At 42.3% G+C, this 24,666-nt stretch overlaps 1 protein-coding gene across 1 annotated transcript in view; it reads right to left on the bottom strand.

Annotated features, from left to right (window-relative positions):
- Nucleotides 1-19,444, bottom strand: part of si:dkey-82f1.1 (DENN domain-containing protein 2A) — a 34,078-nt gene extending 14,634 nt beyond the window's left edge. Inside the window, exons 1-3 of the mRNA XM_004563816.3 lie at nt 19,023-19,444; nt 4,032-4,118; nt 345-1,379 (exon numbers count right to left, since the gene is read on the bottom strand). Coding sequence (XP_004563873.1) covers nt 345-1,379; nt 4,032-4,117 — 1,121 coding nt within the window. The 5' untranslated portion in view covers nt 4,118; nt 19,023-19,444. The remainder of the gene's footprint in view (nt 1-344; nt 1,380-4,031; nt 4,119-19,022) is intronic.
- Between the last annotated feature and the right edge of the window lie 5,222 nt (nt 19,445-24,666).

The raw sequence follows: 24,666 nt of genomic DNA, 5'->3' as shown, positions 1-24,666 counted from the left end.
GTGTGTACATTCCTGAGATCAAACCAATGAGCTCATTTTGTGGGATATTTAGAAAAAAGGATGAGGTCACCGGTGATTCTGATTTACAGCAGATGTGGGAAATGTTGTGCACCTCCATGTTTGTTTAATGCTGATGGGGGAAGGGTTTAAGGACATGTACACCGAGCTATCGCCGGCCAATCCAGTTCCCACTTTACAACTTTTGGAAAATTTTAGCTTTTGCGGTGTGTGGGCTGGGTTAACTTTATTTTTCCACATTTTCAGCATGTTATTAAACTTGAGTAAAGATCTAACATTCTTGGTCAGGAAGGATATTTTTCCCTTCTTTCTTTTCAGTGTCTTACCTGTTGCTACTGTTACGTGCTTTATCTGCCCACGGTCTCCTGCAAACTCCTGGGGGTGGGCACGTGGGTAGAGGTGGAGGAGGAACGGAGGGCAAAGGAGGCAAGTTCCTTCTTCCCTTTCCCAAGAAAGGCCCTGAAGCTGGGGTGGCGGGCGGCGTGTGGTGCTGGAAGGTTCTTTGAGGTTTAGGGAGAGGGTTTATAGATGGAGCACCTGGCTCATTGTACACATTCTCTGAATCTCCATCCCTCCATCTCCGTGTCCCACTAGGTCGAGCCATGTCAAAAGTCCCAAAAATGGGCTCATTGCCCCTCTTTTCTGTCTCCTCCAGCTCTTCCTTAGAGGGAGGACAGAAGTAATTCCCTGGGAATGCCAGTGAAGGTCTGTCAGGAACCTCCTTTGTTGCCTTCTCTAGTTTCTTAACATGAGTTAAAACACTTTTCTTGTCTTGGGGTTGTTCTGTTGGCTTAGAAGCCCGAAATTCCCTCTCTACCATCACTTCTCTGTCTTTGTTTGCTGGGGCTTCTGGGGATTTAGGTCTCGAATCCCCCAGCTTACCAACATTCTCCTTCCCCGAGTCTTGTCTGTCCCAGCTGACAAACCTCTTGCTGTCTGTCCTTTGGACTTCTGTAGTTTTGGATTCCTTTTTCCTCACTGTCTCAGCTTCCTTCAGTGTCGCACTTAGTGGACATGTTCCTGAAATAGTTACTGGGACAGACTCCTTCTTGCCCTCCCACTGGGATATCTTATCACGGATGCTGGCGGTTTTGGCTCCTGCTGGGCTCTTGTTGTGGTTCAGCTTAGCGCACAGCCCGTTTTCCATGTTGGGAGCCCGTGGGTCAGTAGCAGGAGTCGTGGCTCTCCTGTGAGCCAGCATGGAGTCAGGAGGACCTGGGCTGAGGAGAGGAGAGAGGTGATTCTTTATGGACACAGCGGTGTCCCTCCTGTCTCTGTCCACTGGTGACCCACACACCTCTTTGGGCTGGGGCACCACTGCTGATGGAGCCTCGCCAAGCTTCAAGCCACAGCACTGGAGCCTAGGAAGGAAAGATACGGAAAGATGAGCGTGCACACAAATTAAAGGAGAAAAAATACTAGAGAGACATGGCAGTAAATCAGTTAATTAAGAAACCTGTACACGGAACTAAAGGATACAATTAAATCTCATTATTGTTTGAGTTTAATGCAGACACAATGAAGAACCAAAATGAAAATAGCAAAACACATGGTAAACTCTGCATTTATACCAGCGTCTTGCGCAATGACACTTCAGATGAGCCCCTGACATTATTAGAAGAAGCTGCACACACTAATACACTTTTGACAAAGCCATAATATGGAAAAGGCCAACAGAGAACACAAAAATACTTCAAAAATAACATCTCAAAAAAACCACACACTATTCAGACAAGCTCTCCTTAAACCTGTCAAAAAGTTTAGAAATTCAACTCGACACATGACTGCAAGACTACAAAATGTTTGTTATAGATTATGATCTTCCATAACCAGAGCTTTTATGTCATGTGGGACAAAAGAAAAGGTTCAGTCGTTCTGAAACAGTGTATTACAGTTTTTAGGAAGGAAGTTTTCTGCAAGCTTGAACAAAAAGAAAACAAAAGATGCAACCAGACTGTGTGGAAGGAGCGAAAGGAAACCGAAAGAGAAAGAAAGGCAAAAGCTGCAGGCTTTTCTTGGTAAAGCAGCAGTGAGAACTATGTAGATTAAAAAAAACAGAGGGAGGGATTACATTGGACTGTTGTCAAATCTAATAATGAATTGTGCAATATTTTTTTTAAATTGTCCACTTCCGCTTTTACTGTACACAGCAGAGAATCTTAAAATTGGCCACACAATCCCAGTGCTTACGGTTCCACCCAAACCGAGCTTTGTTTTACGGGCCAAACAGGAATTCTTGTTAAAAGAGTTCAAACATCTGTTGGGTGCCTCTGTCTCAGCTGTGATTCACTCCTGGAACATTACTGAGTCATGACTGTTTGAACTCTGGGTTTGAGGGTCAAAGTTTACGAGCTACACACAAAGCTATTTCTGGAGAGGGAGATGCAAGTATGCGCAGATGACGAGAGGGAGCTAAGTGTGGACGTGCATCCTTTCTTTTCCGCTCCTGACCCACAAAACTCTGTTCTAGCCCAAAAGCCTATTCATCAAATGACTTGAATTTCCAACAAACAGAGGAAATGTGGCCTTGCTGGGTGACTTCTGATGACATTGCTGGATGTGAAAACCAACAGTCATGCAATCTAGAGGAAATCTCCAGGGAGGGGGAGGGGGGAATTACTTTCCTCAAAGACCTTCAAAGACAAGGCAAAACTTGATGAAAATATGATCACGGAGGAAAAGATATAATTCTCTTCCAAATTAGGAAGGTCAATAAAAAACAAAAGTTAAGGAGAGCCAGATTAGGTAGAGACAAGTGACTGAGTTACAGAAAAAGTGGAGCCAAAGAAGAAAAAAAATGGTAGTCTAACAATAAATAGCGGACATTTACTGCAATGTAACTAAGGGCAGATTCAGGGTCACCTGGGACAGCTCTAACGCTGTGCATTATTGAAAAGGAAGGTTTTAAGCCCAATCTTAAAAGTAGAGATGGTGTCTGTCTTCCACATCCAAACTGCGAGCTGGTTCAACAGAAGAGGGACCTGGAAGATGAAGGCTCTGTCTCTCATTCTGCTTTTAAATACTCTAGGAACTAGAGTGTGCCATCCTAGAGCAAAGTTCTCTATGAGGGTGATACGGTACTTTCGGTGGGTCTCTGAGGGTGGAAAGGAGGCTACTGCAGGAGTGTTTGAAATGGACAAAAATATTCATCGGCTTTGGACTTTTCCCTGAGAGAAATGTCTGGAACCTTTTGAGCAACTGTGACTGGCATGGCAGGCCCTCAAAACAACAGACATCAAAATCTTCCACCCCTATTGGCACAAACAAAAAGGAAAATCCCATCATTATAATCTAAATAGAAACTAATGAATGCTGTAAGGATGACAGAAGGGGCCTTGGAGAGTGGTCATGGATGCATCAGACAGTGGCAGCAGGGGGGCAGTAACAGTATCAAGATGCCAGATGGCTGCCTCTGCCCTGTTCTGCTCCCCTTCCCTGCTATTGTTGTACTGTTGAGCTTAATGAAAAGGGGGGTCTCCTCCTTGCTTAAGTCCACTTCAGAGTTTTCTGTTGGCTATGGGACCATTTCTTGAAATTTGGAGGAAGTTGTGCTTTGGCCAGCTAGTATGTTCCACTACTGGCATTAACCGTACAGTTATTTATTTGGGGTGGCTGTGGTTCAGGTGGTAGAGCAGGTCATTTTACCAACTGGAAGGTTGGTGAAGTGATCCACGGCTCCTACTGTGTCAAAGATACTGAACGCCCAATCAGTTTCCCCGAACACAACCATTGGAGTGTGTTTGAATATCATTGTGTGTGTGATTAGGTTGCAGTAAAAAGTGAGTAGAAAGAAAGTGTATAGGTACCAGTCTATTTACCATTCGTATATCGAAGCTCCTCAATTAATTTCATAATGACAGATGAGTGTGTAACATCAAACTTATTACACAGAGGTAAATGTCCTTGTTTAGGAGGACAAAACAAACACCATACAAGTTGGAATCAGATACCATACTACACGATATCACAGAAGCAAAATGGCAACCTATTCAATTGTCTTTTAAGGCACCCACCCGTTGACTGATTGGTAGATGCAGTTGTCAGTGTTTGTACAGAGCAGCAGGGCCCTCCCACCGGTCATGGTGCTAGCAGCTGGCATCCTGAGAAGACAGGTAAAAAAAAAAAAGAGAGAGAGAGAGACGGTCAGCCAGTCAGTCAGAAAGATGGAGTGTCTATTAAAAAGGAAAACAGAATTATATTTCAGCTTGCAGGTCAAAAAGTTACAAAAAAAACAGTATAAGCAAAAATATTTCAGCTTGTATTTTTTCTCATAAATAGGCAGACATATAGATTGATGAACGAGGACTGGGTCAAAAGAAGATGCTCCTTTCGAGGACTCTCTTAGGGAGTGGTGTGTGAAAGTAAACTACCAAATGGCTCAAACAAATCTCTTATTTTAAAACTCCTTTTTGAAGACAGCTGCAGAAAAGCAGACCTCACAGACTGCATGGAATACCACCAAACTACCATTCCTCACTTGGTCAGTAATTGGAGAATAGCACTGAAAAACGCCTAAACAGCCAACAGGCATATTAGGTTCCCATTAGCCATGTGGCATTATGGAAAAATACAAAAAAAGAAAAGAGAACCACACTGTAATGCAATTAAGATCCATTAGGATTATATCGGCGGTGGTGAGACAGGAGCACTCAACTTTTTATGTTATCCTCAGCGTTTTGCCCTTTTTTGCATTTGCCAGATCAGATTTCTGATGCACTGCAGCACACACACACATTTTGTTTTTGCACATTACTCCTTTCATTTCTGACAAGAGCTTCCGTAATTTGTTGTCTATCTTCCAGCCACACATTTTCCTGCTGTTGTTTATCACAGGAAAGTAGTGCCGATGCGAGGGTGAGGGGACGTGCTCAGTTTTAAATTATTACTGGGTCCATTTGTCAGCGCGCAATGAAACCAGATCCACTTGGAGCGCAGCAAGGCCATCCATATGCAACACTGAACTGGAGCCACTGGTGCACAGTGCTCATTGCTTGGCCTGTAAACACTGGTGGAGGGCTGGCATGAAGCAATAGGCCCTGGCCTTTTGCTTCTGGCAAGTAGTAGTAGACACAAGGAAAAAAAGAGATAGTTCAGGGCCAAGTCCTGCTGTATTCATGCTTTTAATTCTACAGTAAATTCACAAAGCCACTAATACATGCATTGCCACCCTGCTGCATAGCCAAACACAAAACCCCATATGAAAATACACCTACATAGACTTCTACATCCTGCCAAGGAGTCCATATGCCAGGCCCACACGCGGATTTATGTGTTTGACTCCTACCACATGTGCTCGGATACTTAGAGGTGTTTGCAGGCCGTTAAACATTTCCTGGCCTGGCTCTCCCTCTCTGAGGGGTATGTGAGCCAAATTGACCCAAATTCCACAAATTGTTGTCCTAACTGCTAGTGAGGGGGGAGACTCCAAAAAAAAAAGTCAAAATATCAAATGAAAAAAAAGTAAATTGCAAAATAATATAAATAGCTGAACTCTTCCCTGAGCTAATAGCATAAATAGCCCTCAGGTTTTTGCTTTATGTGTTTTCCTCTTTGAGAATGAAAGAGCAAATGGAGTATGAGGAAGAGTTGTGGTCTGGTCTGATTAGAAGCTGACCACAGGAACAATGTGTCATCCTTTTTAGCTTCTAGCTTTTGCCCACAGCTCAAGCCATTCATTCTTTTGTGTTTAGCTCCCCATCAGTCCGAAGTCTAGCCCCCGAGGGAGGAGGAGGAGGAGGAGGAGGAGGAGGGAGGTTTGCATCAGCCATCCACTGGCCTGTAGGCCCAAATTATTTTCAGCTGTGAGCTGAGCGGGGTCACATGTTTGAGGAGAAACATCAAGTGATTTTTTTTCTTCCTCCCCCACCTGATTATTTTCTTCTTACAAGAAAACCCCAAAAAAGAAACGAAGAATAGAAATCCAGCATGGAAAAGAGGGTGGGCGCGGAGAAGCATGAAGACTTCCACAGGGATGTTATGCCGTAATTAAACTGTAAAACTTTTACGATTTAATTCTTTTCTGTGTTGCAGAAGGGCGTTGCATGTCACGAGGGGGAAGGGGGTGGGGTGGATGGAAGACAGGAACAGAGGAGAGCAGTGGTGGTGCAGCTGGAGAGACAGGGGTTGTCAAAGCCAAAGAGGAAAGTAGATATTGCAAAGAAAAATATGAGTATACTGTTGCACTGTGAAAACAGTGCATGCTTTTAGGCTGTCCCACTTCATTGTTAGGATCCCCAAGGCCAAAATTCTCAGCCTTAAAAGGTAATTTGGTATTTTCACGCGATTCTGTCTTACTGGATTCTAACATTTTGACTGATGCGCTTCCCAGCACTTGCCTGAACCTGACGAGCAGCAGTGTATTGTATTCACAGCTTGTAAAAGCGGTAAATTCGACAGCATTGCTGGTTTTACAGCATTCGGTTACTGAGGAAACTTTTCTGGGAGGGTGCTAAGGCTTTTGTCTGCAACATCTATTGGCAGCCATTGTTAACGCTGACCTCTAGAAAAAAAGATGGCCGCCATAACAATGCAGAGGTTGAGGGAAGTCATCTGCTGAGACCAATAAAAACATCACGGGGAAACTGCGACCCAAAAGACCTCTACCTGCCCCGCCCCCTTCAGCCTCTGTCCTGTGATGTGTGACAGGCTGCACATGTGGGGCAGAGGAAATGGAAGGAGTACTGTTCATCCTCAGCTGCGTGGATGACACAGGAGGGGAAAATCGCCTGGAATGGAGATAATTGTCTGATGTTTATGACAATTATGGTTTGGATACCAAGTGATTTATCTACAAACAGTACTTCTGCTGCATTCTGTCATGCACTGACTCTATTGCTGTTTCTAATATTTATATTATTCATCCAGCGATCTGAAGAAAAAATCAATGACAAAAATATATCTAACAAAGGACAAATTTCAAAGCAGTCATGGACTCAGGATGGAAAGAGTCTTGGTGGTTGGTAAACACTACACAGCACTAAATACCTTTAAACCTTTAAACCTTAAAAGATAACAGAAGCTGGTGTCAGAGGTAGGGCATCAGAGCCAAGCATCAGTTGCATAACAAACCCCGTGGGAGATTTTATCAGCAGATGGGCCCTCGGTATCTGGACACGGACAGATTCACATAAACACACCGAAAATATACCACAGAGAGAGGGATGTTGCTTATGTTGCTAAATGTCAAAAAATACACGCTGAATATAATGGTAAATGTACATATAAGAGAGAGAACAGTTTTTAAACATGTTTATGGTTGTGGTAAAAAGCCTCTCAGTTCTCAGGTATAATGGTCCAGTGCTTACCAGGTCTTAAAATTAGGTAAACACAACGAAAAAGTGACATATTGCACGGTGTAATTCTTTATTTACTAAAAATAAGCCAAAATGCAGAAGCACTCTGTGAAAATCTAAGTATAATAATAATCATTAGTAACTATTTTTGCGTGACTTCATCACTCTCTTGTATCATCATGGAACAAATTTGGCCCACACTTATTTTTCAATTCATTCGGGTTTGCGGCCATTCATTTATGCACAGCTCTCTCAAAGTCCTGGCATTTCAATCAGGTTGAGGTCTGGGCCATTCCAACACCTTGATTGTTTTCTTTTTCAGACATTCTTTTGCAGATTCACTGCTGTGCTCTGGATCATTATCCATTATCATTATCAGCTGTCAAAGACAGCTTCACATTTGACTGTAGAATACTTGCTATACTGCTATACAGAGGAGGTCATGATCAACCCAATGAATGCAAGGTGCCCAGGTCCTATGGCTGTGAAATATCCTAAATATTCACCCCTCCAAAAGTTTCACCATGCTTGACAGTTGGTGTGAGGTGTTTGTGCTGACATGCTCTGTTTGATTTTTGCAAAATGTGTCGCTGTGCATTATGGCCAAACATGTCCACTTTGGAGACACTGTTTCAGAAGTCTTGTGGTTTGCTAAGAATTTTGAGTAATCCCTACATCAAGTGTTTTTCCAAGGTATGCTGTTATATGTTATATGATATATGTTAGCAAGCACAAAAAATTACCCAGCTAGACACACAGCAGTCCTTTCATAGATGATGCTGAACTCAATTATTTGATGACAATGTATTGATGCTTACACAAATTTTCTACGCAAGGATCTACTTGTTTGACTAGTCATATATGGTAAATGGTAAGTGGCCTGTATTTGTATAGCGCTTTTCTAGTCCCTAAGGACCCCAAAGCGCTTTACACAACCAGTCATCCACCCATTCACACACACATTCACACATATATAGAAGTTGACCTAGTCTTTGCTATGAAGTGCAAATATATTTTTATGCATTCAGACAGTGATATTACCAGTCTTACTTTTCTAACTTGGCAGAATATTATTTTTTTTGTACATTTGCTCCAAAAATCATCTCAGGTGTTGATATTTGGTGATAACTTGACAAAATGTTGCTATTGGAATGAAACCTTTATCAGACTCTATGCAGGGGGTGCTGTCAGTGTTTCACTCTCTGCTTCATCAGACCTTTAAGTCACTGTCAGCAAGCTGTGGGCCGGCTGCTGTTATCAAACTCGGGAGGCCTGTCTGCCTCTTCTCTACAGCTGCTTCTCATAAAGATTTCATCCTCCTCTCCGTCTCTCTGTCCAGCCCTGCAGGAACAGCTAACACCATGACATCATCATTCCTCACTTGTCCTTCCCCAAACTTGTTCTTTTCTCTCTGTCACTGCGAAATACCTAAAAAGGACAAAATTACTCAGAGCTCACACTTCATTTCACAGATATCACAGCTTGGAGTAAATACAGCAAAGTAACTTTGGGTGGATAAACTACTGGAGTTAGCCTTTACATAACACTAAAAAAATTATTGCCCAAAATGTGAGTTATAGCAAGTAAAGAAGAGACGATCATTCATGTTCTTCTGATTCTTTCTGCAACCAAGGCAGAGCTGGAGACCGTATCCCTTACATGATGTGGTTCAGTATACGACGTGCCAAAGCCGTGCCTGTGATCAATTTAACACTCCACTGCACATTTAGCCAGGTTCTTCTGGAATGGCAAACTTGGTGGTTTTTTTCCTAACCGTCCTTCACTCTTTTATTTCTCTCTTTCATTACCGCTCTTTCATTCCTACTTAGTCTTAAAGTTGCGGGGAGCAAAGTATGATGCAGAGGAAGAAGCAAAGGAAAAAGGGGGCGGGGTTTAATACTTTGCCCACTCTCTTCCATACAGAAAGCAGAAATAATGTAGAGCCAATTTATTGTGAGGCATATGTTAGGAATCCCAACTGGCACGCTGCCTTGAGCCCTTGCAGGGCTTGGAAAGGTTGTGCCTGATTCTTAAAGAAGTAGGGCAGAACGGTTTGATGGTAAAGGAAAAAATGTACAGAGAGGAAGAGGAGGAGATGGTCTGGCAAATAAAAAATGGAATTTTATCACAACTCTGCAGTCTCCCTCTCTCTGCTTCTCTCTTTGTGTCCTGTTCAGGGCCCCTGCTGCTTTTCCAAGCTGATTCCATAGCAAGGCCTTGGAGAAAATCCAAACAGAAAGACTCTGACTATGAGTGCCCGTGTACAATATTTGGCCACGCACAGAAACACTTTTACAAGCCTGGAAAGTGCCCACTCACCGACAAACACACATATGCACACACATTGTGCAACGTGCTGTCCAAACCCATTGATAATCCCTCTGCCCCGCTGTGGTGTGTCCCCTTGGCCCTCTCCCTCCATTGTAAGAGGAGGATGGACGTGAGACAGCATTGAAACTGGGTTAGCCTCAAAAGCAGACAGGAACTGTGGGGGGATACCATAAACAATTAATTTCTCCCTGTGTGTGTGTTTTTGCTTATCAGTCCATTCTAAATATACCATTGTATCCATTGTTATATTTCTAATGTCGCATATACAGTGGGGCAAAAAAGTATTTAGTCAGCCACCGATTGTGCAAGTTCCCCCACTTAAAATGATGACAGAGGTCAGTAATTTGCACCAGAGGTACACTTCAACTGTGAGAGACAGAATGTGAAAAAAAAAATCCATGAATCCACATGGTAGGATTTGTAAAGAATTTATTCGTAAATCAGGGTGGAAAATAAGTATTTGGTCAATAACAAAAATACAACTCAATACTTTGAAACATAACCTTTGTTGGCAATAACAGAGCTCAAACGTTTACTATAGGTCTTTACCAGGTTTGCACACACAGTAGCTGGTATTTTGGCCCATTCCTCCATGCAGATCTTCTCGAGAGCAGTGATGTTTTGGGGCTGTCGCCGAGCAACACGGACTTTCAACTCCCGCCACAGATTTTCTATGGGGTTGAGGTCTGGAGACTGGCTAGGCCACTCCAGGACTTTCAAATGCTTCTTACGGAGCCACTCCTTTGTTGCCCGGGCGGTGTGTTTTGGATCATTGTCATGTTGGAAGACCCAGCCTCGTTTCATCTTCAAAGTTCTCACTGATGGAAGGAGGTTTTGGCTCAAAATCTCACGATACATGGCCCCATTCATTCTGTCCTTAACACGGATCAGTCGTCCTGTCCCCTTGGCAGAAAAACAGCCCCATAGCATGATGTTTCCACCCCCATGCTTCACAGTAGGTATGGTGTTCTTGGGATGCAACTCAGTATTCTTCTTCCTCCAAACACGACGAGTTGAGTTTATACCAAAAAGTTCTACTTTGGTTTCATCTGACCACAGGACATTCTCCCAATCCTCTGCTGTATCATCCATGTGCTCTCTGGCAAACTTCAGACGGGCCTGGACATGCACTGGCTTCAGCAGCGGAACACGTCTGGCACTGCGGGATTTGATTCCCTGCCGTTGTAGTGTGTTACTGATGGTGACCTTTGTTACTTTGGTCCCAGCTCTCTGCAGGTCATTCACCAGGTCCCCCCGTGTGGTTCTGGGATCTTTGCTCACCGTTCTCATGATCATTTTGACCCCACGGGATGAGATCTTGCGTGGAGCCCCAGATCGTGGGAGATTATCAGTGGTCTTGTATGTCTTCCATTTTCTGATGATTGCTCCCGAAGTTGATTTTTTCACACCAAGCTGCTTGCCTGTTGTAGATTCACTCTTCCCAGTCTGGTGCAGGTCTACAATACTTTTCCTGGTGTCCTTCGAAAGCTCTTTGGTCTTGGCCATGGCGGAGTTTGGAGTCTGACTGTTTGAGGCTGTGGACAGGTGTCTTTTATACAGATGATGAGTTCAAACAGGTGCCATTCATACAGGTAACGAGTGGGGGACAGAAAAGCGTCTTACAGAAGACGTTACAGGTCTGTGAGAGCCAGAGATTTTCCATGTTTGAGGTGACCAAATACTTATTTTCCACCCTAATTTACGAATAAATTCTTTACAAATCCTACCATGTGGATTCATGGATTTTTTTTTCACATTCTGTCTCTCACAGTTGAAGTGTACCTCTGGTGCAAATTACTGACCTCTGTCATCATTTTAAGTGGGGGAACTTGCACAATCGGTGGCTGACTAAATACTTTTTTGCCCCACTGTATAGCATTTCTTGTTATTGTGGTTGTCATTTTTAACAAGAGACTCCCGATGACTGGTGTCTAGAGTCTATCCCACTGGGAGCTGGGATCATGGACCAAAATATTACCTCAGAAAATGTAAACAAATCTTAATTATGACTGGGGTGACAAAGAAAGCCACTGCAGGCGCAATTAGGGCGTGAAGGCACAGCCATGCAACAGAATGCGACACCATTTGTGAGGCTTTTTCACACATCAAGTGAGTACTTATTTATTTGTTTGTCTTTGTGCACTCATATGAATAGGAAATGTGATTCAGTTCGCCGGAAGCTTAAGTAAGAGCAACCTCCTGAAATGAAGTCATTGGGCTTTTCCGCACAAAGTGTTTCTGCTTACAAATTCACCCCATACAGTAAGAACTTGGGTTTGCTTTTGATAAATGGGACAACTTTGGCTACCACAAGGTCAAAATGGCAACAAGCAGAAGGAAAACTCCACACAAGCTCAGCAAAATCCTCCCCAAAAGTCCTTCGCACTTGATCTCCACTTGTCAAGAGTTTATAAATGATTCATCTCAGGCTTTTAACTCCATTAGAATTTGTGGCTTCCATTTTTCATGTGGTTAGCAGGTCAGTCGTACACTAAAGACTTAAATGTGATATTGTGATTATGTTTGGGAGAACGTTTAAACACTGTTTGCAAGATAAATGCTGAAAATCAGATTGATCCTCTGAGTCTTTCTTTTTAAAAACTCAACTGACCCGGTGGAAAATTGCAAAATGAAGTATTTCCTCCATCTTAACAATGGATTTTACTAATCAACAACACAAGCTCAGAGGCTACTAAGAGGCATTAACTATCTCCATCAGTGAAGAAAAGCTTCGTGAACAAAATGAGAAGAAAAAATAGAAGTGAAGGATGATGAGCCTGACTTGTAGGCATAGCAAACAAATCTCTTTTTCTTTCTATCCCCCCATCTGGGAAAGCGTGTCGTATTTCTTCTCCTTGCAGAGGTGGAGCATCTGTTCGCCAAATCCCTCCCATGGACTTGTCAGCCCCTCCTGTCCACTGACACAAAGCTCCCATCAGCACAGCTCTGACTCATCCCCAGTCTGCTCCCAATTACCCTTCTGGCTCCAAAGACCAAAGACCTTGCCAACTCATTCCAAGGCCAATTTTCAGCTTTCAGTTTGGCCTACATTACCCCCATAACATTGTCCCTGTTAAGTCCAAAATAGGGTACCTTTACAGCTAATACACCACTTTAGTTTGAGCAAACCTGGAAGAATGTAGTTTAAATCTCAAAGTGCTCAAAAAGTGCTTTTGGGATTTTCTGCATAACTAGAATGACATTTTTCAGTTCAATTCAATTCTGTTTTGTTTATATAGCACCAAATCACAAAGCAATTGCCTCGAGCCACTTCACTTTGTAATGTAACGGCCCTACAACACTAGAAAGAAAACCCCAGCAATCAAATGACCCCCTATAAGCAAGCACTTAGCAACAGTGGGAAGGAAAAACTCCCTTTTAACAGGAAGTAACCTCAGACAGGACCAGGCTCAGGGAGAAGCAGCCATCTGCCACAACCAGCTGGTGCTGAGGGGATAGAGACAGGACAAAAGACAGAACACATTTTCAACACCAAACTCAAGGAAGGAGTGTCAGAAAAAGACAATCTGATAGTCACAAACTACTCAGTGACTCACCAGATGTGCAGAGGTTAGAAATTAAAATGTAAAACATTCAGCTCCTATCCCACAAATACAATGGGATTGCCCTATGCTAAGAAACAAGGTCTCGGTCTAGGAGCACCTGTAGTTGCAGCTCATATAAATTATCACTTACATAGTAAGTATGGTCTTTGACAGGAAATCTTGCCAAACAAAAGGCAATGAGACTTTCTATTTGATGTGATGAATTTCAGCGGATGATTTCTTAACACCCGCAAGTAGCATAGCGATAGAGGCGCCTCTTACGCACACTTACTGCTGTCACACAACCATAGATGTCTATGTTTTACCAAGCCCTCGAAGAGATGGAAACAATCCCAGGGCATGACACCTGAGACCTGGCTCTGCTATCAACAGCACCCAAGGGGCCAGGATTTTACAGACATGCGAGGAAGCGTCACTTTATACGCCATAATTCATGTGGGGAAAACACATCCAACAGTAAGCAGCATTTATGGCTATCTGATATTATACTGTGCTGACACACAATGTGGGTTTCTTGAGCCTAATGGTAAAACCTTTCCTCTCGGAGAAAGCTTCAGCCTGCGCGAATGTGCTGCAGTGAGTGGACTTACACATCCTTTCAACAATAACCTGGCTTCTTGAGCACACTAACATTATCCTCTGGGCCCCTGATCAAATTTCTCCTCAAAGCCACAGTCTCTGAGTTGAGCTCCAATGTCAAAAAATCCTCTCTCTCTCTCTCGTTCTTTCTCCTTCCTGTTTTTTTCACGGTTTCATATTTTAAGGGTTTCACTTGAGAATTCCCACCAGAGATCCCACCCCCCCATCCCATCCCCTGCTCCTCTGCATGCCTGCACAGAAACAGATTTTTGTAATTCGCCGCCAATCCCTGGGGGAGCTGAAAAAGGCGAGAGCTTGGGAAAGTGCTCTTCTGGAGTGCAAACTCCAGAGTCAGAGCTGACGTTTTTGACCTCCACACACCCCTTGACCGACAACTGCGAGCCTGGGCCGAGCGCGCCGGTGGATGAAGAGAGTTTAGCACCAGCGGAGCAAGCCAAAGTAAACTGATGTAAAGACGTGCATTTCCGCTTTCGTGTCTTCAAGAAGAAAGGTGTTTCATTTTGTCAGTTCATCTAACTGATTTATAATTTCTGTATGATACCAGAGTCACTGAAAAACTTACAAAGAAGAAACTTGTGCAAAAATGTATTCTGTTTTTTTAGTTAAATATTGCTAAACTAGAACTGCAAACCAGCCAATAAAGCTTTGAACTGTATTGCAATAAAATACAGAAATTACATTATGAAAACCATAATTAAGCTGGAGACAGACAAAGAGACAACTACTACTTTCTCTCCATCTAACAAGACAGTGCTTAGATGTGATTTGGTATGATCAAAGCTGCTCTGTGTCTGCAGATTGTCTGGGGCATCTACTCATTATGTTGTTACACTTTGATGAAATCTCCAGTATTGTTTTAATTGTCATTTTAGAGTAGATCACTAAATTCACAGGTAAACAACCTGTAAATTTAGAAAAGAGAAGAGATTCAAACTGTGCACTAACCTTTTCCCACTTTGCTTGGAATGCCCATCATAACAAGGCAACCTGAGCCCAAATCAATGAGGTGTACAGCCACATTATAATTACACTTTGAACCCAGATGGACACATTCCTTTCCAGACTGCAGCCTTCTCCACCTACAAGTATGTTTTTTACTCCCACCAAGTTGGGGATGTTAAGCAAAGAGTAAATGCATGTTTCTTCTTAAACACAGTGTTTGTAGATGTGCATGGAAAGGTTTTGTACCAGTGAGGCTGTAAACGTTCTCGCCTGTATTTCCATGTCTTTGTTTGAATCTGTCTGCGCCTGTTTTTCTGCACGTGTGTGCGCATGTGCGTGCATGTGTGTGTTCGGGTTTATGCCACACGCCGCCAACGGGCACAGGCTACAAAGCCACACGGGGCTGGCACTTTGGTTTGGATGGTGGTTGTCAGCACTGGTTTTCCCGTGATGATTTTCCAAGGCCACATCTAACAACCTGCCATCCAGCTGCAGCTGCCTCTGTCTATGCCCATCTCTCTGCTAGAGATTCACATTCTGCACCGCTGTCTATGTAAACAGCGCAGCAGGACAGAAATTCGGCATGCCATGTCCTGTTAAACGTTCCAATTAGTGTCACAGCAACCATTTTCCCTCTGGCTGTGGTCAGAGCTCTTTTTAATATAAGTCAGACATTGAAAGAGAGAGAAGATGCCAGACAGAGCGACAGCTTGCATGCGAGAGGCTGGGGGCACCCAGATTTCTCTGTGTGTATTTGTGTGTGTTTGTGTCAAGGTTACGGGTGAACTTGAAAGCTATATGGCCAGCTGCCAACTGGATAAATGACTCCAGTATCCAGTGTGATGGTATGCATTATAAATATAAATATATGCATTTATGTGAGTTGAAACAGGATTCCAGGTCTCTAAGATGGTACGAATTATTCTTGCATCCGTGTGTGTGTGTGTGTGTGTGTGTGTGTGTGTGAGAGAGAGAGAGAGAGAGAGAGAGAGAGAGAGAGGAGGTATCAAAGGTTGTTTTTTTTTAACTATGATTAAACCCATGGCCATCTAACAACATCACAGATAAATGCCCACTGCCACCACAACTTGGAAACCAGAGGAATTCTTTGACCATCGCTTGTTCTTTCAGGGTATGTCACTGTGGTAACAACGGCGGCTGTAGGAGATTGGCCTGGGGGGGTCTTTAAGTTGCACGCCACCCTGCGGAGCAGCTGTCAAGAGCAGAGCGCCTATAAGAGGAGGGGTGGATGGGCCGTAACCTCCTAAAGGCCTGCTGTCACTTTTTGGAGTTGAAAACAATAGAGGAGACAGATGTCACGGACACACACACACACACACAGAGAAACACTGCTAAAATATGCACACAATACAGTGAAACTGCAGTACACAGATATGTGCACGGGCTTCATGTGTGCACAGCTGTCTGATACATTTGCAAAACAAATCCATGAAAAGTGTGGGTCCGCGTAAAAACAGGTCCGTAACAGTTAACTTTCTTGCAAAATAGAGACCTTTGCGTCAGCACGGAGCTAAAACGCTGCTTTCCTGGATGTACTTGTACTCTAGTGAGTCATTCCAATGAATCAAGACTGATTTCTCCACTTCAGTATGCATCCAAGTAAAAAAAAACAAGCCAGTGCACTCATGAAAGATGACCAATTTGTCACAATACTAAACATCTGGTGTTTCAGAATTCAGGACCCCCCCCCCCAAACACACACACACAATGAATACATGCTGATGAAACATTCTCTGAGTAGATTTAAGCCCTTGTGCTTTGCATGTGTTGATGTGTCTAAGTGTGTTTATCATGAGGGAACACATAGATGGACGCTGAGTGAAAATAACATGGATATGAGTGTGTCAGGATTTTGGTGTGAAAAGTCAAACAGGGAAAAGTGGAGCAAATGGCTGAGAGCAAAAATGAGTAACAGAGGAGGGGCATGACTGAAAAATAGGGAGGGTAGAAATCCTGTGTGATGAATGCAAAGTCACAAGTGCTGACTTTTCCTCTACAGTGCATATTGTCTTACACCGCAGCCATGAAGGCAATTAGCCTCCGACCTTAACTCAGAATGCAAAAATCCAATCTGCCAGGCCAGTTTGTGTATGATAGTAACACTACTACCAGACACAAACACAGAGACAGACACAATGTGTTTACAGGAAAAGACTGCAGCTCACTTATTATAAGTTTGCTGACTAGCAGACAGATGGTCCCTGTGTCTTTATCTCCAGCTCTATAAACCTTCTCTCTGCAACGCTGGGGGAGTCAGCCATTCTCAATTCAATAAACGTCCCAGCCTTACCCATTTAAGTGAACCTAAAGTACAGAAAAAAAAAAGTTTGGCTGCGCCTCAGTCAGAAATATAAATATTCCAGTGCTGCATGTTCCAAGGATTTTGTTCTTGGGTTTAATGATCACCCAACAGACTGAAATACTCGAGGAGACTTGAGGAATCCACTGGGATGGATTATATTGGCTGACTGATAGCCATCCTTTGCTTACAGGACATGGCAGACGATCCTTCAGTTTTACAATCTGCTTTGAAACAGAAAGTACTGTATCAAACTTATTATTGTCTCTTTGACCACTAGTGGCATAGTAGAGCAGTGTTTTTCATCCTGCGTGTGCACGCCATAGAATGCGTTGTTTTTATGAGACAGAAGTATTCACGTTTGGATAACAAGGTGGAGCGCAAAGTTATGAGCTAATGCTACCACGTATGGTTGGTAGCTGCATCTTTAGACTACATAGGTGCAAAGGACAGACAAATATAACCGCCTTATATGGGCATTTCTACTTCAACTGGCTTTCAACACAAAAAGCAACCATATTTGCTGAAGGAAACGGAGAGGAGATGTTACGGCTGGCGTTCCGCTTTCTTGGCAATACCACATATCATCAGTACAACAATGATGGAAAGATGAAGTTTCTCCAGCAAGTTTCGGAATATTTCCAAACAAATAAAATTTTGTAATGTTGTTTTAAGAGGTAGGAAATGCATTCAAGAATTTTGCTGAGAAAGAAGATAAACAAGACTGTGTTTGTTTACAGTGAATTTAACATCATGGTGCTTTTTTTTATTATCTCCTGGGACATATCAACATATTACAGTAAGTTATAGTTTAACAATAATTCACAACGGTGACCTCTTTATATGTAGGTGGTGATTTTGTAGTATTAAATACTCTTTTTACAGCCATGCCACATATTCACTTTGCAGCATAGCCAACATTGTGATGCACTATATTTTCATTCATTCTTTTTTTAAAAAAAGACTCCTTCTGGTTGCTTTCTGTTTCTCCATGGTTACTGTGCAACTTGTCTATATATTTAAAGAGATACTTAACAGCTATTGATGTGGATATCTACATAATCCACACTGTCCTGTGAACCAGAGTCCAAAGATAAAAGGTTGCTAAACAGGAAAAACTGAAAAGAAGAAAAGTACTGTTGTGGACCTCTGTTTAATGACTACAGCACATACAGTATATTATAACATATGAACTGCAGGCTCTCAAGTGTAATGACATTTTATCCCAGCTCCAAACTCTCACTAATGCATACTCGTGCATACAGATCATTTCCCGATATTGGTAAGCTGACATTTTTCTGGAACTACCTGAGGTTTCCACCCAAGCTTGCCCCCTCACAACAACACAAGCAATGCATGAAGAGGTGCCTTTGTTCACCACGAAGAATGCTCATCTCACTTATCCCCTCTTTTCTGTCTCTCTCTCTCTCCCTTAACAAGCCAAGTTTGGAATGCAGCACACACTTTGACCATTATCCAAATTGTCACCAGACCATCTACCCACACGCTGTTTTCATTTAATAAACGCTGAGAGCTGACAACCGTTGAGCACGCATGTGCACAAACAGCTCACAGAGGTCCAGAGAGCTGAGATCCGTGGACTTGATTCAGATGTTTTTTTGACTGACTATTTGAGCAACACTCAGGATACTTTAACTGCAGCCAAAGCAGTCCGGGATAACCGGTGACTCATAAAAATTCAGAGGAAACCATACCCTAACTTCTGTCGTACATATTGCATTGAAGAAACATGGACGCGCTTTCTTTATACAAACAAGCATTATATGTGAGGACGACTTGTAAACGCACAAAGATTGCTTTAAATCCTTTGCCAATACTAATTTAAAAAAAAAACAAAAAACCAAAAGTAGCAGTAGCTTCCCAGGAAAAAAGTTTTCACTTAGTTCAGTAAAAACAATAATTTATAGAAACATGTGAGAAATGAAATCTTACCTTTCTGAGCTGGGTGAGCCCTGGTGAAGTGCTCCTGGGGCAGTTTCTCATTTTGCGAATCCTGACCCCGCAGAAGACAGCATCCACTTGCATGCTTCCTTTGCATCAGAGTATTTTGCCTTTCTTCCTCTCTCTCTCTTCCTGAAGTTTGAGCAGCCTTACCCCTGCCTCTCACTTCTCTCACTTTGCATTGCCCTTGTCAGTACCTCCCACGTATACACACAGAAAAAAGACACTGGGTGCAGGGTACAAAAAATACTCTGAAAAAGTCACAAAGTTGGGGATATGCCTCCTCCTCCTCTGTTCTTCAGTCTTCTGCCTGCGAACTAAAACCTTTACGGCTCCTTATGCCGTAAACGCACACTCAGAGACTCCCTATCTCTCAGTGACACTGACTCGCTCTCTCTCTCTCGCCCCTTCTCAAACTTTTCCCACCCCTCCTTCCCTCGAGCCACCCCCTCCCCTTCTTCCTTCCTCCTCTCGCTCTCTCTCCTCCTTCTTCATTTTCCATCATCACCCCCCTCCCCCCCCACCACAACTCCTCCCACCCACCTAAACCCCCCACTGCTGAACTAATCTGCAGCTGGCCGGGTGATTGGAGCCCTGGTTGCTAGGGAAACCGAGTGGAGGGGGGAAAAAACTGAAAGAATGGCGCAGGAAGGGCCAAAGCTGAGCGCAAGTGAATACATAAATAAAAATCCAACTCCGGGAGCCAATTAATCAGTTTTATCTTCTCAAAGACTTCACATGTGACCAAAAATCAGTGGCAACAACAACCACAGGTAGTTAAGTGCTCCAAATGCTCAGTGTGTGTGTCTGTGTGGTAAGATTTCAGAGATTTCAAAGAGAAAAATGGTTTGAGCTGATTACTGACCTATCCGTGTTAGGAAATACAGACTGAGGAATTCAGCTCCTCATCTTAAGCCCAAGGCAGCAGGGTAACTCAATGATCCTGTGGAGAAAGCAGAAAACAAGACCAGACAGGCATACTGATGACCAGGGCCATTGAATATTAACTTGTTCAAACCCACACACACTCTCTCTTTAGTAAGTGCATTATTGGAAGCTTAAAGACATAAATTCTTCCAAACCTGTCAAAAATCACACATGAACATGCAGTGAAATAGATGTTAAAGAGGCCTAAGACATGTCACATCTTAGATTGAAAAATGTTACCTAACAGCAGCACTGCTCTGTGAGCGCCTGCAGGTGTTGTATACTTTAATCAAGCATTAGTTACTTTTTTTTTTTTTTTTTGCTTAATGGGTCCATTAAAGTTGAAATATGCTTTATTGGTGTGACCGTTTCTGTATACAAGAATGTCAAAGCGCCAAAATATGAAAACATATTTAATGTAAAGTTGTACAACAGTCATGTGTTGACTCTGGGTGATTCATGTTTCAGAGTGTGTACTCTGTGGTAGTTTTTTCCACCATAGATAACTAATAACACACATACACTGCTGTTAAAAAGTATTTGCCCCCTTCTGAGTTTTTTTTTCTTTTTTTTGCTTATTTGTCTCACTTACAGATTCCATCAAAAAATAATTAATGACACAAAAATAACCAGAGTAAATGCAAAATGTAGTTTTTCGAGCGTTTATTTTATTTAGAGGGGGGAAAAGTTATCCAAACCTTGTAACTGGTTGTGCCACTCTTGGAACAAACTGCAATCAAGTGTTTGTGATAACCAGAAGATAAGGAGTCTTTCATAACACTGGCTCATTGGTCCACTCTTCTTTGCAGAGTTGTTTTAATTCAGTAACCCCGGGGGGTTTCCGAGCATGAATAGTCTGTTCAAGGTCAAAAGGCCAAAGGATCTCAGCCAGATTTAAGTCTGGACTTTGACAGGGCCACTCTAACCATTCAGAGGTGGACTTGCCAGTGTATTTCAGGTCATTGTCCTGCTGCACGAACTGATGGCTCGATATAATATTTCATTATTTCCTGGTAGACAGCAGAATTCATAGTTCCATCAATTACAGCAAATCGTCTTGGTCCCGGTGCAGCAAAGCAGCCCCAGACCATCACACTACCACCATCATGTTTGATTGTTGGTATGATGTTCTTTTTATGAAATGCTGTATTAGTTTTACACCAGACTCAAACCTTCCAAAAAGTTCTTTTCTCCTCAAAACCCTCCCATGGGATTTCTTTAGATGTTCTTTAGATGTTGTTCCGGGTTCATTTGTGACCTCTCCGATGAGTTGGAGTAATTTTGGTAGGCTGGCCACTCCTTTTAAGGTTCACCACTGGGCCAAGTTTTCTTTGTTAGTGGATAATGGCTCTCACTGTGATTCACTAGAGTTCCAAAGCCTTATACATGGCTCTGTAACCCAGGCTGATAGATGTCAATTACTTTGTTTGTATTGGCTGTACTCCTGTATTGGCTTCCCTTCATTGGATTCCTGTTAAATCCAGAATTAAATTCAAAATCCTGCTCCTCACATACAAGGTCTTAAATAATCATTCCCCATCTTATCTTAATGACCTTGTAGTGCCATATCACCCCATTATAGCACTTCGCTCTTGCACTGCAGGCTTACTTGTTGTTCTTATTTAAAAGTATTTCAAAGTAGAATGGGAGGGAGAGCCTTCAGTTTTCAGGCCCCTCTTCTATGGAACCAGCTTCCAGTTTGGATTCGGGAGACAGTATCTGTACTTTTAAGATCAGGCTTAAAATTTTCCTTTTTGCTAAAGCATATAATTAGGGCTGGATCAGGTGACCCTGAATCCTCCCTTAGTTATGCTGGGGGACTCCCATGATGCATGACCTTTCTCACTCACTATGTGTTAATAGACCTCTCTGCATTGAATCATACTTGTTATTAATCCCTGTCTCTCTTTCACAGCATGTCTTCTATCCTGTCTTCCTTCTCTCACCCCAACCGGTCGCAGCAGATGACCATCCCTCCCTGAGCCTGGTTTTGCCAGAGGTTTCTTCCTGTTAAAAGGGAGTTTTTCCTTCCCACTGTCGCCAGAGTGCTTGCTCATAGGGGGTCATTTGATTGTTGGGTTTTCTCTTTATGTATTATTGTAGGGTCTACTTTACAATATAAAGCGCCTTAAGGCGACTGTTGTTGTGATTTGGCGCTATATAAATAAAACTGAATTGAATTTGTTTGTCAGCTGTTTCTTTTGCTCGTGCAGCTATTTGAGATCTTTAAGCCTACTTCAGTTTGTCACACAGGTTCTATTTAAGTATTTTTTTTTGATTGAACAGGTCTGACAGTAATCAGGCCTGGGTGTGCCTTCACAAAATTTCAAACAGCATTACTTCAGCAAAACAACTATCTTGCTGATCTCTGAGCCTAAACCCTGACCTCCCCTTTGAAATGCAAGAGAGATCTAAAAAGCCTAGCTTGTCCTTCAATAGCTGTGGGGGTAATAGGGTGGAAGGTGGAGGCTAGCAACATCTGTTTGGCATTTATGCCACCTTATTGTGTTGCTGAGTCCTCTATCAAGCCTACAGCTGGGATCCTGAGAGTGTACTGAGCCCACTGTCCAGGGGAGTCACATCATGATTATGAACACAACTCAAACAAGTTCTCAGTGCTTGATGGTGCATAGTAGGCTATTTGCAAGACCTCTGTTTTTAGCAAAGGAAGTGGCACTGAAATCACACCCAAAGTGTGTTTTGTTCCCTGTGCTGCCCTTTCCCTTAGCCTGTTATCCTGGAAGCTGTTTTACTTGCAATCCATGATTACGGAAAAATGATAAAGAAACGCCTGAGCACTCTCTAAGGAAATTTGTTCAGGAATATCCTGGCACTTCCAATAAACACACAATTCTTTGTCACACCGCACTTGTTTTTGTGAACATTTTTTTATTTTGTAATTATCAACAAATCAAGAAAATAAATGTCAAAGCTTTTCAGAGATAGCTATCGTTTACAGTCATACAGAGAGTTGCTACTTTCGAATAAGACTTCTCAACTTCCCCATAAAGAGTAAAACAAACATAACAAAACTGTTTATGGTTTCATAACTTATCCTCTCTTCCTCTTTCTTACTCCAGTCACCTTACTTCTATTTTGAATCACAGCAATAGTCCTGCAGTGACGCCTGTTTTCTTAAGGAATACTTGGTTATAAAACAAAAGACTTATTTTACAGCATTATGAATGAGCAACTGGGCCATTTTTAATGACACCACACAAAAAAGTTTCTTCATTATACAAAAATCTTGAGTAAACTTCACCTGAAACATATAAAGTCAACGGTTTATTTATTCAAAGTAATAATCATCAATGACAACATGTTTGGTGTAAACTGAATGTATATCAACCAAGCACATTTCTTTTAACCTGATTCCATTAAATTTACATTATTTTTACATGTTATAGATTGTAGCTATGTAGCTAAATGACATCATAAAATTGTATCCTTACTTAAACTCAGCATTTACGGTGTTCTAATATTTCAATTGCATTAATTAGATCACCTCTCTGACCCTTGTACTTCCGTTTTTTCTCCCTTGCATCCTTCTTGTAAGATAAGAGCAGGAAAAACAGACTGAACAGGCTCCCAGAATCGTGTGTGATATGTCTCCATCTATGGATCAGATGACATCTTTACACAGACCTTCAATAATTAGTGTGGATGCTGATTAAGCATCCACAGTATTGTTCTTCTACTTTTCATCTTCCGTATATTTTTTGGTCGCTATCTCCTTCAATACCGTTCAACTTAGAAAAACTTAGCCATTGTTGTCCTCTTTCATCTAATGTTATTATTATTGTAATAGATGTTATGGTTCTTTCATAAATGCCACCAATGCACAGTCTCCTCCGAATATATCTGTAGATGATGTTCACCGTCTTGTCGATATTTTTTCCCCTGCGCAACAGAGCAAAAGAGAGAAAGTATTCAAATTTTATATTTCTCAGTATTTGTATACAGTGGTCCCTTGTTTATCGGAGGTGTTATATTCTGAAAATAACCAGCGATAGGTGAAATCCGCAAAGTAACCAACTTTATTTTTTACAATTATTTTAGATGTTTTAAGGCTGTACAAAACCCCCTACACACTTTTCTTAGACTCGCACGAACATTTTCACACTTTCTCTCTTGTTTAAACACTCTCAAAGTTCAAACCTTTGTAGAAAAATAAGTCCAGTATTATAGAATGAAACCAAAGATCAAACCTTGTTTTCAGGTACAGAACATGAGAATAGAGCATCTGCCAGAGAATTCAACATTAATGAATCAATGAATCATAAGTCCAATTTTTTGTGCAATAGTTATCTTCCTCTGCCTTTTTGGTCCTACCACAGGTGCCTTTGACGGTGCAAAACGTTTCGTCGACATTGTTGCGTTTGTTGGGGAAAAAACGTACAAACATACAGTACAGCACTTCAGAGTCACACTGCTGGCGATCGATGTAGCGATTTTGTACTGTACAGGAGAGAGTGCTCGGAGGCTAACAGGCATCTCAGAAAACGTTAGAGCACTTATGCAAATATGTGATGTGTTGATGAATCGAGCAGATATTTGAAGTTTACACAGCACCATTCTCGCATGAAAATACCTTAAAAGTTTATTTTGTGACCCAGAAAGAGTAATATTTCAAACTCCGCCACTCTGTGTTCCTCCGCCACTGCCTCGTTTGAGTTTTGGACGAAATGGATTCTGGGATATTGCATTT

Source organism: Maylandia zebra, linkage group LG7 (genome assembly GCF_041146795.1).
Source record: "Maylandia zebra isolate NMK-2024a linkage group LG7, Mzebra_GT3a, whole genome shotgun sequence".
In the NCBI taxonomy this organism is placed as follows: domain Eukaryota; kingdom Metazoa; phylum Chordata; class Actinopteri; order Cichliformes; family Cichlidae; genus Maylandia; species Maylandia zebra.
This window is presented reverse-complemented; position numbering and strand designations above follow the sequence as displayed.